This window comes from Temnothorax longispinosus, chromosome 3, assembly GCF_030848805.1.
Source record: "Temnothorax longispinosus isolate EJ_2023e chromosome 3, Tlon_JGU_v1, whole genome shotgun sequence".
NCBI lineage: Eukaryota > Metazoa > Arthropoda > Insecta > Hymenoptera > Formicidae > Temnothorax > Temnothorax longispinosus.
Genome location: NC_092360.1, coordinates 3637529 through 3650273, shown reverse-complemented (window position 1 = coordinate 3650273; position 12745 = coordinate 3637529). Strand labels below are relative to the sequence as shown.

General features: G+C 35.5%; 2 protein-coding genes across 3 annotated transcripts; both read left to right on the top strand.

The window, feature by feature from the left end:
* Positions 1-112: 112 nt before the first annotated feature.
* Positions 113-5610, top strand: LOC139810005 (protein unc-45 homolog B-like). 2 transcript variants are annotated; one of them, XM_071773346.1, is made up of 5 exons: positions 113-287; positions 1439-1858; positions 2177-2506; positions 2586-3029; positions 3420-5610. In XM_071773346.1, the coding sequence occupies exons 2-5, from the start codon at positions 1451-1453 to the stop codon at positions 5151-5153; spliced, it is 2916 nt and encodes a 971-aa protein (XP_071629447.1). In that variant the 5' UTR covers positions 113-287; positions 1439-1450; the 3' UTR covers positions 5154-5610. The 2 variants fall into 2 exon arrangements, with proteins under 2 accessions (XP_071629447.1, XP_071629449.1); XM_071773348.1 differs by having other exon boundaries at positions 113-408.
* Positions 5611-5837: 227 nt separating this feature from the next.
* LOC139810006 (protein unc-45 homolog B-like) lies at positions 5838-11609 on the top strand. The gene is made up of 5 exons (XM_071773349.1): positions 5838-6010; positions 6997-7423; positions 8083-8412; positions 8492-8935; positions 9308-11609. Exons 2-5 carry the CDS (start codon positions 7010-7012, stop codon positions 11027-11029), a joined length of 2910 nt encoding a protein of 969 aa, XP_071629450.1. The 5' UTR covers positions 5838-6010; positions 6997-7009; the 3' UTR covers positions 11030-11609.
* Positions 11610-12745: the final 1136 nt, after the last annotated feature.

Here is a 12745-nt window from a genome sequence, read left to right as displayed (position 1 = left end):
GAGATGTACTATATATCACTGAGCCGAGCCCGCGCTTTTAGAAGTCACGTGACATGCAGCGTCGTGCCTCTTTTGCTACGCCGGTCACGTGGTGTTATAAATATAAATGTCGTCGCGCTGTGACTTGTACGCCGCGATCAGCGCTCTCAATGGCCTTCAATCAGACATTACTGCTTGCCAGTTTATTTAGTTGCACTCGTTGAAAGGTCGATTAGTTGAAAAGTAGAGAAAGCTAGGGTGTTCGAGCAGCACGAAAGATTCGTTACAAAGAGGAAGCTGTCCGACAGGTAAAGAATTTACATTCTGTTTTGTTTCGCCGACGGCCCGAACGAATGTTCAACAATAGTTGCTTTCCATTTACACTCAAGTTACATGAATCACTTAGTTATGTGAGTATTTTATACTCAGGTAAGATATGTCATTTTGTATTTACCTGCTTATTTTCGTGACAAAGCTATCACAATAATACAGGTCCATAGCCTCACTTTTAATGTGAGTTTATATTAGATTCATTAAAGCACATGGTCTCGATTGTGGATAAAAACGCAGTTGAATCTCACTTGCCAGCATGCAAAAAGAACGTGAATTTAACTGAGTTATGACGTCACAAGTGAGAATTATTTGAGTTTTGATATAAATGGAAAGCAATATAACAAAGGTTATTAAAAGTAATATGAGGTACGTAGTAAAAATCGAGAAAAGAAACCACACGAGAGCACATGAAATCATGAATAACTCAAGAAATTAACAAAGAACTCGAGATATATTAAAAACTGAAAAAGAAATGCTCGGTTGACGGTATCATTTTTTCATGTAAGAAAGAATGTCGATGGAATGAGATTCATCCTCACGCATAAATTTATCGCGCGTCTCAGGTAATTCGCTCGCCTTTCTCAGACTCTCTTTAGTCAGGGAAGTTGAATTTTCGATGCAAAAAAAGGGAGGAATGTAAATTACCCCTGATTCTTGCAGCAAAGCCTACCTACATAAGTGCATATCTGTCGCATTAAGACATAATAAAATATGTGCATGTAGCGTCATAAGTCGTCTGGATGGTTCCACATTGTCTAATTGTAATATCCACAACTTCTAGAAATTCTGAGAACGAACGCTGAATGATGACTTCAATTATTGACTTCTGTTATTTTCCATTGTTCAACTAGAAAATCAACTTTCTAGTATATAAGTTATTGCAACAATTGATTATAATTTACATGCAGGTCTCACACTAGAAATTACATTGTTATTATTGAATTGTGCATTTATTTTTGATCCATTATACATATGTTTTTTCACATGCATGCATATAATTATTTAGTAATAATTTTATCTTGTATGCTTTTTGCACTTAAGATAATACATATATCAAGAGATATAAAATGTCAGACTCTTTCTATGTTAAAACATATAATGCAACATTATATAATTTGTGTTGCAGAATTATTTCACCATGAGGAAGTCGGTTATGAGTGCACAGAAATGGAACGAGAAGGGTGTCGATGAGCATGAAAAAGACAATTTGTCAGAAGCATTAAGTCACTACACGAACGCACTGAAACTAGAAAAGAAGGATCTTGAAAAAGGACTCTACTACAGAAATCGAGCTGCTGTATATTCAGACCTGAGCGATTACGAGAAAGTGATTGAAGACTGCAACAGTGCGTTAAAGCTATGTTGTAACGACGCATTGTATCACAGATGTCTAGCACTAGAAGCATTAGAAAGATTCGAGGAGGCATATCGGGATGCAGAGACAATTATTTCATCTGATCCCAATAACAAAGTTTTTCAACGCTTAGCGAGACGCTTGCTTAAAATTGTACAAGAACATAAGGAAAACTCACATACTAGTCCTAAGGTAAATATATGTAACTATTACAAAAATTCGTCAACTATCAAGACATGATAATTTAATTTAGATAAAATAATAATTGTAACACATTTTTCGTATTGGATGTATTATTAAGAGTTTTTGTTTCACTCAATATCACATATAATTTGACAAATAGATTTGAGTTTTTGTCTCTTTTATTATATAATTATTAATTCTTGTTAATTAATAGTCTGCACACTATACGGGTAAAAATTACATCATACAAATATAATGTCACAATTATTTAAATTTTTATTGCAGATTGTTATATTTAAGTATACGCTTAATTTTGCTCTGTATTAGGTATCAGAAATGCTGGATCTAGCATTTGACGTGAACTCAAGTGAAAAGGAACGTGAAATTGCTATGAATAATTTGCTTGTGCTCGCACGTGACGAAACTGGTGCCGAGGAGATCTTCAAAAAGGAAGGTTTATCCAAAATCGTTCAACTTGTGAAAGTGGAAAAGAATGAGAAAGTGATCTGCAGCGCGATTCGTATTGTAGGCGAGTTATGCGAAAACAATTTCAGTCGAACTAAGTTTGTTATGAAACACGTCGGTCTGTCTTGGTGTCTGGAACTAATGAACAGCACATCTACAGAGAGAGTTAACGCGTCTCAATATTGTTTACAGGTAATTATCGAGTAAAATACATGTAGTTATTTTATACGTATTTTAGTCATTAAAAGTTTATTGCATATTTTGGTTTTAGAATATATTGAACACTTACATCGACATGAATAATAAACCCGATTCAAATCTCAACGAGGATTTATGCGAGGCGCAAAAGGAAATAGACATGATTATGTTGTGCTTGTTGTACAGTATAACAAGTAGAACAATAACAGGCCCTGCTAGAGATGCAATAATAAAACTTATTATGGGTAACATTCATTGCGTAACTATGTTAGACTGGGCCAAACGATTTGTCGAACTTCGCGGTGTGCAAAGATTGATGGAGGTAGCCAGTGAAATGGAGGAATACAATTCCGAATCTTTGCTAGACATCACGTCTTCCACGCGAACTATAACCAGTGTGTGCTTAGCAATGGTATATAAAAACGTGTATAAGAACTGTGATGATGAGAAAACATTTACCAACGCCGTTGATGAATTTATTGAAGATAAATTGCATTCGCCTGACATACAATCTAAAGTATGAATTTTGTAACTTTCGATCTTTTCTTGTCATTAATTTGTTTCAAAATAAAAAGCCGGGTATCTTTGAGTATCTTTTTTTGACTATAGCTTATTTGAGTAATTTGAAATTTTTTAAAGCAAAAATGTCAGATTTTTTTTTTCAATTGTAGATATTGTATATATTCTGTAAATTTTAAATTAAAATACGATTATATCAGAGTTTAATCGAAATTTACTCAAGAATATGACTTTGTCAGCTGTATTTTCTCTAAAGTGTAATTTACCAGAAATTTTTCCTATTTTCTATCAAAATTAAATAACACTGTATGCAGCTATAGCTTCCTTGATTTTGAATGATGTTGTTTCACGAAACGTAAAACTTAATAGTTAATTGACTGTTTTACAGGTGCGTGTTGTAGTTGCGATAACAACCTTATTATTCGGCCCGTCAGATGTTGGAAACGCAGTTGTGGTTAAAGAAGGGATTTTAGAAATGATCTTCGTTATGGCGGGAACGGATGATGTATTGCAGCAGACAGTGGCTCTCGAATGTATCGTTGCCGCTGTGACCAGAAAAGACAAGGTCGACGCGATCATAAACCAAGGTGTTAATATATTGAAAAAGCTGTGCGAGTCTAAGGATGAATCAATTCGGGTTCGAGCGTTACTGGGTTTATGTAAGTTAGGTAGTTCCGGAGACCCAGACGCGACTATCAGACCGTTCGCGGATGGAGTGACCAAGGAATTGGCCGAGGCTTGCAAACGATTATTGATTAATCCAAAGAAAGAAAAAAATATGAGAAAATTGGCCATAAAAGGTCTGTCATATCTTACTTTCAACGCCAAGATCAAAGCGGAGTTGATCGAGGATCAAGAAGCCATTCATACGATGATCGAGATTGCCAAGACTGGTGATCAGTCGGTTCTCTTCGGCGTGCTTACGACGTTGGTGAACTTGTGCAACGCTTATGACGAGCAAGAACCCGAGATGATAGAATTGACAAAGTTTGTCAAATATCATTTTCCCAAAGAATCTGAACTGGACGACGACAACTTCGAAGAAAGATTGTGCGCATTAGCAAAGGCCGGTGTGATCAGCGATCTGGTGAACTTCGCCAAAACGGACAGTCAGAACTGCAAGGAATTGATAGCGCGCGTTTTCAACGCGATATGCAATTTACTGGAATTGAGAGAAATAGTTGTTCTACAAGGCGGTACGGAGGCATTGTTGTCATTAGCGCTGGATGGCACAGTCAAGGGAAAGAAGCTTGCTTCGCGAGCCCTGGTCCATTTGGGACTCACGATACGTCCTGAGGTTGCATTTCCTGGTCATCTAATCACGGAGGTTGTTCAACCGATCGTAAATCTTCTGAACCCGGAGTGTTCCGTTGATGAGAATTGCCAGATTCTAACAGCTTTGTGCAATCTAGCTGAAGTCAACGACAGCATGCGAGAACATATATTCAAAGGAGTATTTCAGAAGATCGAGATTTTTTTGAATGACGTGGATAATAGTTTGAAATTGGCGTCTGCAAATCTTATAAACCTGTTGTTTTTAAGCCGTGAAGTCGCTATCCAGTATCTCGAGCAGGATAATTCTCGAGTTGAGTATCTTATGGTATTGTACAAGGACGAGAATCCAGATATTAAGTTCGCAGCAGCTGCAGCTCTAGTGAAGCTGACGGTGGCCAACAAAGAGGCTTGCAAGAAAGTTTTTGACTCGAATTTCTGGCTGAAATTCCTACGCTTTTTACTCACTAATCCAAGCAGTAACATACAAGAAATGGGTATTATATTTGTGCTAAGTATGATAAGAAACATGGAAGACTTTGCTGCAAAACTCATCGAAACAGACATAATAGGACTACTAAGGTCACTGAACAAGAACGATACCGTCCAAAACAAGAATATCAAGGAATTGACATCCATTGCTTTAGAGGCTGTTGCGGAACGATCTAGTAGAGAAGGACTCATTGTCATGATAAGATGGGAACGTGATGCAGCATGTCGATTAGGACAATTAGACCTTTTAAATCGTTTGGAAAAAAAATTATGGGTATATGAACATACTAAAAATGTACCCTTAAACGTATACTCAGAATTCGGAAAGATACTAACAGGACGAAGACATTTTTGTTGAAAAAAGACAAAATAGTTGAGATCTAAATGTCGTTTATATTCCTTACATTTTAAATAAAGTTCTTTAAATAATAAAAAAATTTGCATTAAAATTTTTACAATTTTGTCATAGTCGGGCAATCATATAATTATATTCATGTTTATATATCTTGAAATATACGTTTACTGTGCGGGACATATATACATATAGTTTATTTGTATTACATAAATGTACTAAAGTATAATATATTGTATGAAATAATACGTACACGAAGATATACATATATATCACACGCCGAGCTCGCGATTTTGAAAGTCGCATGCCATGTAGCATCGGTCATCGTACCTCATTTGCTACGGCCGGTCAAGAGATCTAAATGTCGTTTATGTTATTTATATTCTTAATAAAGTGCTTTAAATAATAAAGTAAATGTTGTATTTAAATTTCTTGTGCAATTTTGTCGTTTGAAACGTAGTCATGCGATTATATAATTATATTTGTATTTATATATTTTTAAATATATGTTTACTGTACAAGACGTATTTAGATATAGATACAGTTTATTTGTTACATAAATTTGCCAAAGTATAATATTAATATTATTGTATGAAATAACACATACACGGAGACGTACATACATATATCACTGGGCCAAGCCCGCGCTTTTGGAAGTCACGTGACATGCAGCGTCGTACCTCATTTGTTAAGTTGTAAGCCGCGACTCGCTCCCTCGGTATCCCCGCCGGTTTGTTTTGGTTTGTTTAGTTGCTCAACTCGTTGAAAGTTGAAACTGTTAAAAGGTCGATCAATTGAAAAGTAGAGAAAGTTAAGGTTCGAGCAGCACGAACGGACGTTACGAAGAGGAAGCTATCCGACAGGTAAAGAATGTATGTTCTGTATACGAGATACGTAATAATAATCGGGAAAAGAGAGCACACGAGGTAACTCAAGAAATGAACAAAGAACTCGAGATGTATTTAAAACTGAAACAAATACTCGATTGACGGTACCTTAACTTTTTGCAGAACAATTCTGCTATTTTCGTCGAATATCTGGGTCTTTTATGCCCAGTTAAAATCTCTGTAAAATTCGAAATTGTAATGTCGAGTGGGTCTTAAAAGTCCCACGTTTTCTGCGACGGGTTAAGTACTTTTATGTAAAAAAAAATGTTGATGCAATGAGATTCATTCTCACGCAAATAAATTCATCGCGCCTCAGATGAATCACTCGCCTTTCCTAGACTCTCTTCCGTTGAGAAGTTGAATTCCTGACGCAAAAAGGGAGGGGTGTAAATTGCCCCTGGCTCTTGCAACGAAGCGTATATAATTGCATCTCTCGCGTTAAGATGAAATCAAATATTTGCATGTAGCGTCATAAGGATAGCGTCGTCTGGATAGTTCCACATTGTCTAATATGCACAAGCGGCTTCTGGAAATTCTGAGAACAAACGCTGAATTATGACTTCAATGATTAACGTCTGTTTTCCGATGTTCAACGAAAGTCAACTTTATAATATAAAAATCATTGCAACAATTTATTACACTAATTTACATTCATGTCTCACACTAGAAGTTGCATTGCTATTATTGAATTGTGCGTTTATTCTTTACTTATTATACATGTATTAGGTTTGTTCGTTTTAGCTGAACTTTTTGCACAGTTCATCTTCTCTTTTTTTTTCCAATGTGAAAAGAAAAAGAGGAAAGATAAACAGGCCTATTGTCTCATACATGCATATAATTATTTAGTAATAATTATGCCTTTTGTATTTAAGATAATACATGTATCAAGAGATATAGTATTAAGTGTCAGACTCTTTCTGTGTTAAAACATATAATGTAACATCATATAATTTGTGTTGTAGAGTTTCTTTTACCATGACAGAGTCAAATATGAGTGCACAGGAGTGGAACCACAAGGGTTGCGAAGAGTATCAAAAAGACAATTGGTCTGTAGCATTAAGTCACTACACAAACGCACTGAAACTAGAAGAGGAAACTAAATGTAAATGCAAAGGAATGTACTACACAAATCGAGCTCTTACTTATTTAAAGCTAAGCGATTACGAGAAAGTGATTGAAGACTGCAACAGTGTATTAAAGATATGTTGTATCGGAGCATTGTATACACGATGTAAAGCACTAGAAGCGTTAGAAAGATTCGAGGAGGCATATCGGGATGCAGAGACGATTATTTCATCTGATCCCAATAACAAAGTTTTTCAACGCTTAGCGAGACGCTTGCTTAAAATTGTACAAGAACGTAAGGAAAACTCACATACTAGTCCTAAGGTAAATATATGTAACTATTACGAAAGTTCGTCAACTATCAAGACATGATAATTTAATATAGATAAAATAATAATTGTAACATATTTTTCGTATTGGATGTATTAGTAAATTTAATCTAGATAAAATAATATATGTAACATTTTTCGTATTAGATGTATTAGTAAGAGTTTTTGTTTCACTCAATATCACATATAATTTGACAAATGGATTTGAGTTTTTGACTCTTTTATTATATAATTATTAATTTTTGTTAATTAATAATCTGCACACTGTACGGGTAAAAATTACATCATACAAATATAATGTCACAGTTATTTAAATTTTTATTGCAGATCCTTATATTTAACCCTTAAAGCGCACATGGGGTGTAGGATACCCCACTCCGAACTTTGTGCTCTGATAAGTCCCATTAAAATGTCTTTTTCAATAATTTTTTAAACAATGTTAATTTTAAGAAATCGCTATAACTTTTGTTTATCCTTAAAATACATGACTTTAACTTTATTCAGAAATTTTTATGCAATAAAATAGTCAATAGCGTCGTTACAGTACATACTTAAAGACACTGGGGTATTTCATACCCCCAGTGCGCTTTACGTAATTTTTCGGAGGTGTGCGCTTTAAGGGTTAAGTATACGCTTAATTTTGCTTTGTATTAGGTATCAGAAATGCTGGATCTAGCATTTGACGTGAACTCAAGTGAAAAGGAACGTGAAATCGCTATGAATAATTTGCTTGTGCTCGCACGTGACCAAACTGGTGCCGAGGAGATCGTCAAAAAGGAAGGTGTATCCAAAATCGTTCAACTTGTGAAAGTGGAAAAGAACGAGGGAGTGATCTGCAGCGCGATTCGTATTGTAGGCGAGTTATGCGAAAACAATTTCAGTCGAACTAAGTTCGTTATGAAACACGTCGGTCTGTCTTGGTGTCTGGAACTAATGAACAGCACATCTATAGAGAGAGTTAACGCGTCTCAATATTGTTTACAGGTAATTATCGAGTAAAATACATGTAGTTATTTTACACGTATTTTTGTAATTAAAAGTTTATTGCATATTTTGGTTTTAGAACATATTGAACACATACATCGACATGAATAATAAACCCGACTCAAATCTCAACGAGGATTTATGCGAGGCGCAAAAGGAAATAGACACGATTATGTTGTGCTTGTTGTACAGTGTAACAAGTAAAACAATGACAGGCCCTGCTAGAGACGCAATAATAAAACTTATTACGGGTAACATTCATTGCGTAACTATGTTAGACTGGGCCAAACGATTTGTCGAACTTCGTGGTGTGCAAAGATTAATGGAGGTAGCCAGTGAAATGGAGGAATACAATTCTGAGTCTTTACTAAACATCACGTCTTCCACGCGAACTATAACCAGTGTGTGCTTAGCAATGGTATATAAAAACGTTTGTAAGAACTGTGATGATGAGAAAACATTTACCAACGCCGTTGATGAATTTATTGAAGATAAATTGCATTCGCCTCACATACAATCTAAAGTATGAATTTTGTAACTTTTGATCTTTTTTATTATTTGAATTGTTTCAAAATAAAAAGCCGAGTATCTTTTTTTTACTATAGCCTATTTGAGCAATTGAAAATTAAAAAAAAGTAATAATGTCAGAAAATTTTTTTTCAATTGTTGATATTGTATATATTCTGTGAATTTTAAATTAAAATACGATTATATCAGTTTAATCAAAATTTACCAAAGAATATGACTTTGTCAACTGTAGTATTTTCTGAAATGTAATTTACCAGAAATTTCTCCTATTTTCTATCAAAATTAAATAACACTGTAGCCTTCTTGATTTTAAATTGATATTTTTTCACGAAACGTAAAACTTAATAGTTCATCGATTTTTTTACAGGTGCGTGTTGTAGTTGCGATAACAACCTTATTATTCGGCCCGTCAGATGTTGGAAACGTAGTTGTGGCTAAAGAAGGGATTTTAGAGATGATCCTCGTTATGGCGGGAACGGATGATATATTGCAGCAGACAGTGGCTCTCGAATGTATCGTTGCCGCTGTGACCAGAAAAGACAAGGTCGACGCGATCATAAACCGAGGTGTTAATATATTGAAAAAGCTGTGTCAATCTAAGGATGATTCAATTCGGGTTCGAGCGTTACTGGGTTTAAGTAAGTTAAGTAGTTCCGGAGACCCAGACGCGACTATCAGACCGTTTGCAGATGGAGTGACTAAGGAATTAGCCAAGGCTTGCAGACGATTGTTGATTAATCCAAAGAAAGAAAAAAATATGAGAAAATTGGCCATAAAAGGTCTGTCATATCTTACTTTTAACGCCAAGATCAAAGCGGAGTTGATCGAGGATCAAGAAGCCATTCATACGATGATCGAGATTGCCAAGACTGGTGATCAATCGGTTCTATTCGGCGTGCTTACGACGTTGGTGAACTTGTGCAACAGTTATGACAAGCAAGAACCCGAGATGAGAGAATTGTCAAAGTTTGTCAAATATCATTTTCCCGAGGAATCTGAATTGGACGATGACAACTTCGAAGAAAGATTGTGCGCATTAGCAAAGGCCGGTGTGATTAGCGATCTGGTGAACCTCGCCAGAACGGACAGTCAGAACTGCAAGGAATTGATAGCGCGCGTTTTCAACGCGATATGCAATCAACTGGCATTGAGAGAAATAGTTGTTCTACAAGGTGGTACGGAGGCATTGTTGTCATTAGCGCTGGATGGCACAGTCAAGGGAAAGAAGCTTGCTTCGCGAGCCCTGGTCCATTTGGGACTCACGATACGTCCTGAGGTTGCATTTCCTGGTCATCTAATCACGGAGGTTGTTCAACCGATCATAAATCTTTTGAACCCGGAGTGTTCCGTTCATGAGAATTGCCAGATTCTAACAGCTTTGTGCAATCTAGCTGAAGTCAACGACAGCATGCGAGAACATATATTCAAAGGAGTATTTCAGAAGATCGAGATTTTTTTGAATGACGTGGACAATAGTTTGAAATTGGCGTCTGCAAATCTTATAAACTTGTTGTTTTTAAGCCGTGAAGTCGCTATCCAGTATTTCGAGCAGGATAATTCTCGAGTTGAGTATCTTATGGTATTGTACAAGGACGAGAATCCAGATATTAAGTTCGCAGCAGCTGCAGCTCTAGTGAAGCTGACGGTGGCCAACAAAGAGGCTTGCAAGAAAGTTTTTGACTCGAATTTCTGGCTGAAATTCCTACGCTTTTTACTCACTAATCCAAGCAGTAACATACAAGAAATGGGTATTATATTTGTGCTAAGTATGATAAGAAACATGGAAGACTTTGCTGCAAAACTCATCGAAACAGACATAATAGAACTACTGAGGTCATTGAGCAAGAACGATACCGTCCAAAACAAGAATATCAAGGAATTGACATCCATTGCTTTAGAGGCTGTTGTGGGACGATCTAGTAGAGAAGAACTCATTATCATGATAAGATGGGAACGTGATGCAGCATGTCGATTAGGACAATTAGACCTTGTAAATCGTTTGGAAAAAAAGTTATGGGTATATGAACATACTAAAAATGTACCCTTAAACGTATACTCAGAATTCGGAAAGATACTAACAAGACGATGATATTTTTGTTGAAAAAATACAAAATATTTGAGATTTAAATGTCGTTTATATTCTTCACATTTTAAATAAAGTGTTTTAAATAATAAAAAAAATGTTGCATTTAAATTTTTACAATTTTGTCGTAATCGTGCAATCATATAATTATATTCGTGTTTATATAAAGTATAATATATTGTATGAAATAATACGTACACGAAGATGAAACACACGGTATACATATGTATCACTGGGCCGAGCCCGCGTTTATGAAAGTCGCATGCCATGTAGCATCGTGCCTCATTTGCTACGCCGGTCAAGAGATCTAAATGTCGTTTATATTCTTTATATTTCAAATAAAGTGTTTTAAATAATAAAATAAATGTTGCATTTAAATTTCTTTTGCAATTTTGTCGTTTGAAACGTAGTCGTGCGATCATATAATTTTATTTGTAATTATATATCTTTAAATATATGTTTACTGTGCAGGACATATATACATACAGTTTATTTATTACATAAGTTTGCCAAAGTGTAATAATATTAATATTTTGTATAAAATAATACATACGTATATATATATATATATATATATATATATATATATATAATATATATGAAATAATTACATATATATATATATATATATATATATATATATATATATATATATGTATGTATTATTTCATACAAAATATTAATATTGTCGGCCCTGTGATATAAAATCGCGCTTTTAGAAGTCACGTGACGTGCAGCGTCGTGCCTCATTTGCTACGCCGGTCACGTGGCTAGAAACGTTCGCGACAGTGGCTGTGCTCAGCCGAACCTCTGCTTAGCGAAGCGAAAGGTAGCAACTGAATTTGATTGGTTCTTACCTTTGGATCCAACCAATTACACTTAATTGCTACCTTTCGCTTCGTTAAGCAGAGGTTCGGCTGGACGCAGCCAGTGTTTTCTATAGGTTTGTTCGCGTTGCTTGAAATCCCCAAACATTTTTGCACTTGAAATGAGATAAATATATATTCGGCCGTTGGAAAGAGAGAGAAAGCGAAGATTCTGAGTGCAAAAAGTGCAAGCAACGCGAACAGACCCTATGATATATATCTATATCTGTCCTTGTCCACCAACCCGCTGAGTCGCATTCGAATGTGATTGGCTCTTACTTTTAGAACCAACCAATCAGCGCAGAGTGTTGATAAGACTTTGTTGTGTCTGCTGAACACGGCCATTGAGAGTGAAGTCTTTTACGTCTCGAACACAACTGCGCGCAATATAAACACTCATATGTCCTCTCTGGTTGTCTTATTATAGTCTAGTTATTTGTAAATATTTGCCACATGAACAAATATTTCACAGCTTACATGAAAGATTGATAGCGTTTTAACAATAGAAAAACCGACGATTATTAGTCGGGTTTGAACTCGGATCTCGGATCTTCGGCTCATTAGAGCAGCGCACATCTTTCTGCGCCACAATCGCACATAAGAAAGAAAACGGAAAAATACATTTGGAATTAGAAATCGGAAACTGGAATATAAAAGTAATGATTAATATAATATTTCTTATTAGAAATTTCACTTATTATCGGCCAGTGTCATCAATACATCATGTCTTTAAAATATTTTTAATTTGCAGGCTGAATTACAACAGGATATAATAAATAGTCATGATGATAAACATCAGGCAGAATTGCAGATACTTCGCTCTCAATTATTAAAAATGACCAAGGAAAAAGAGCGA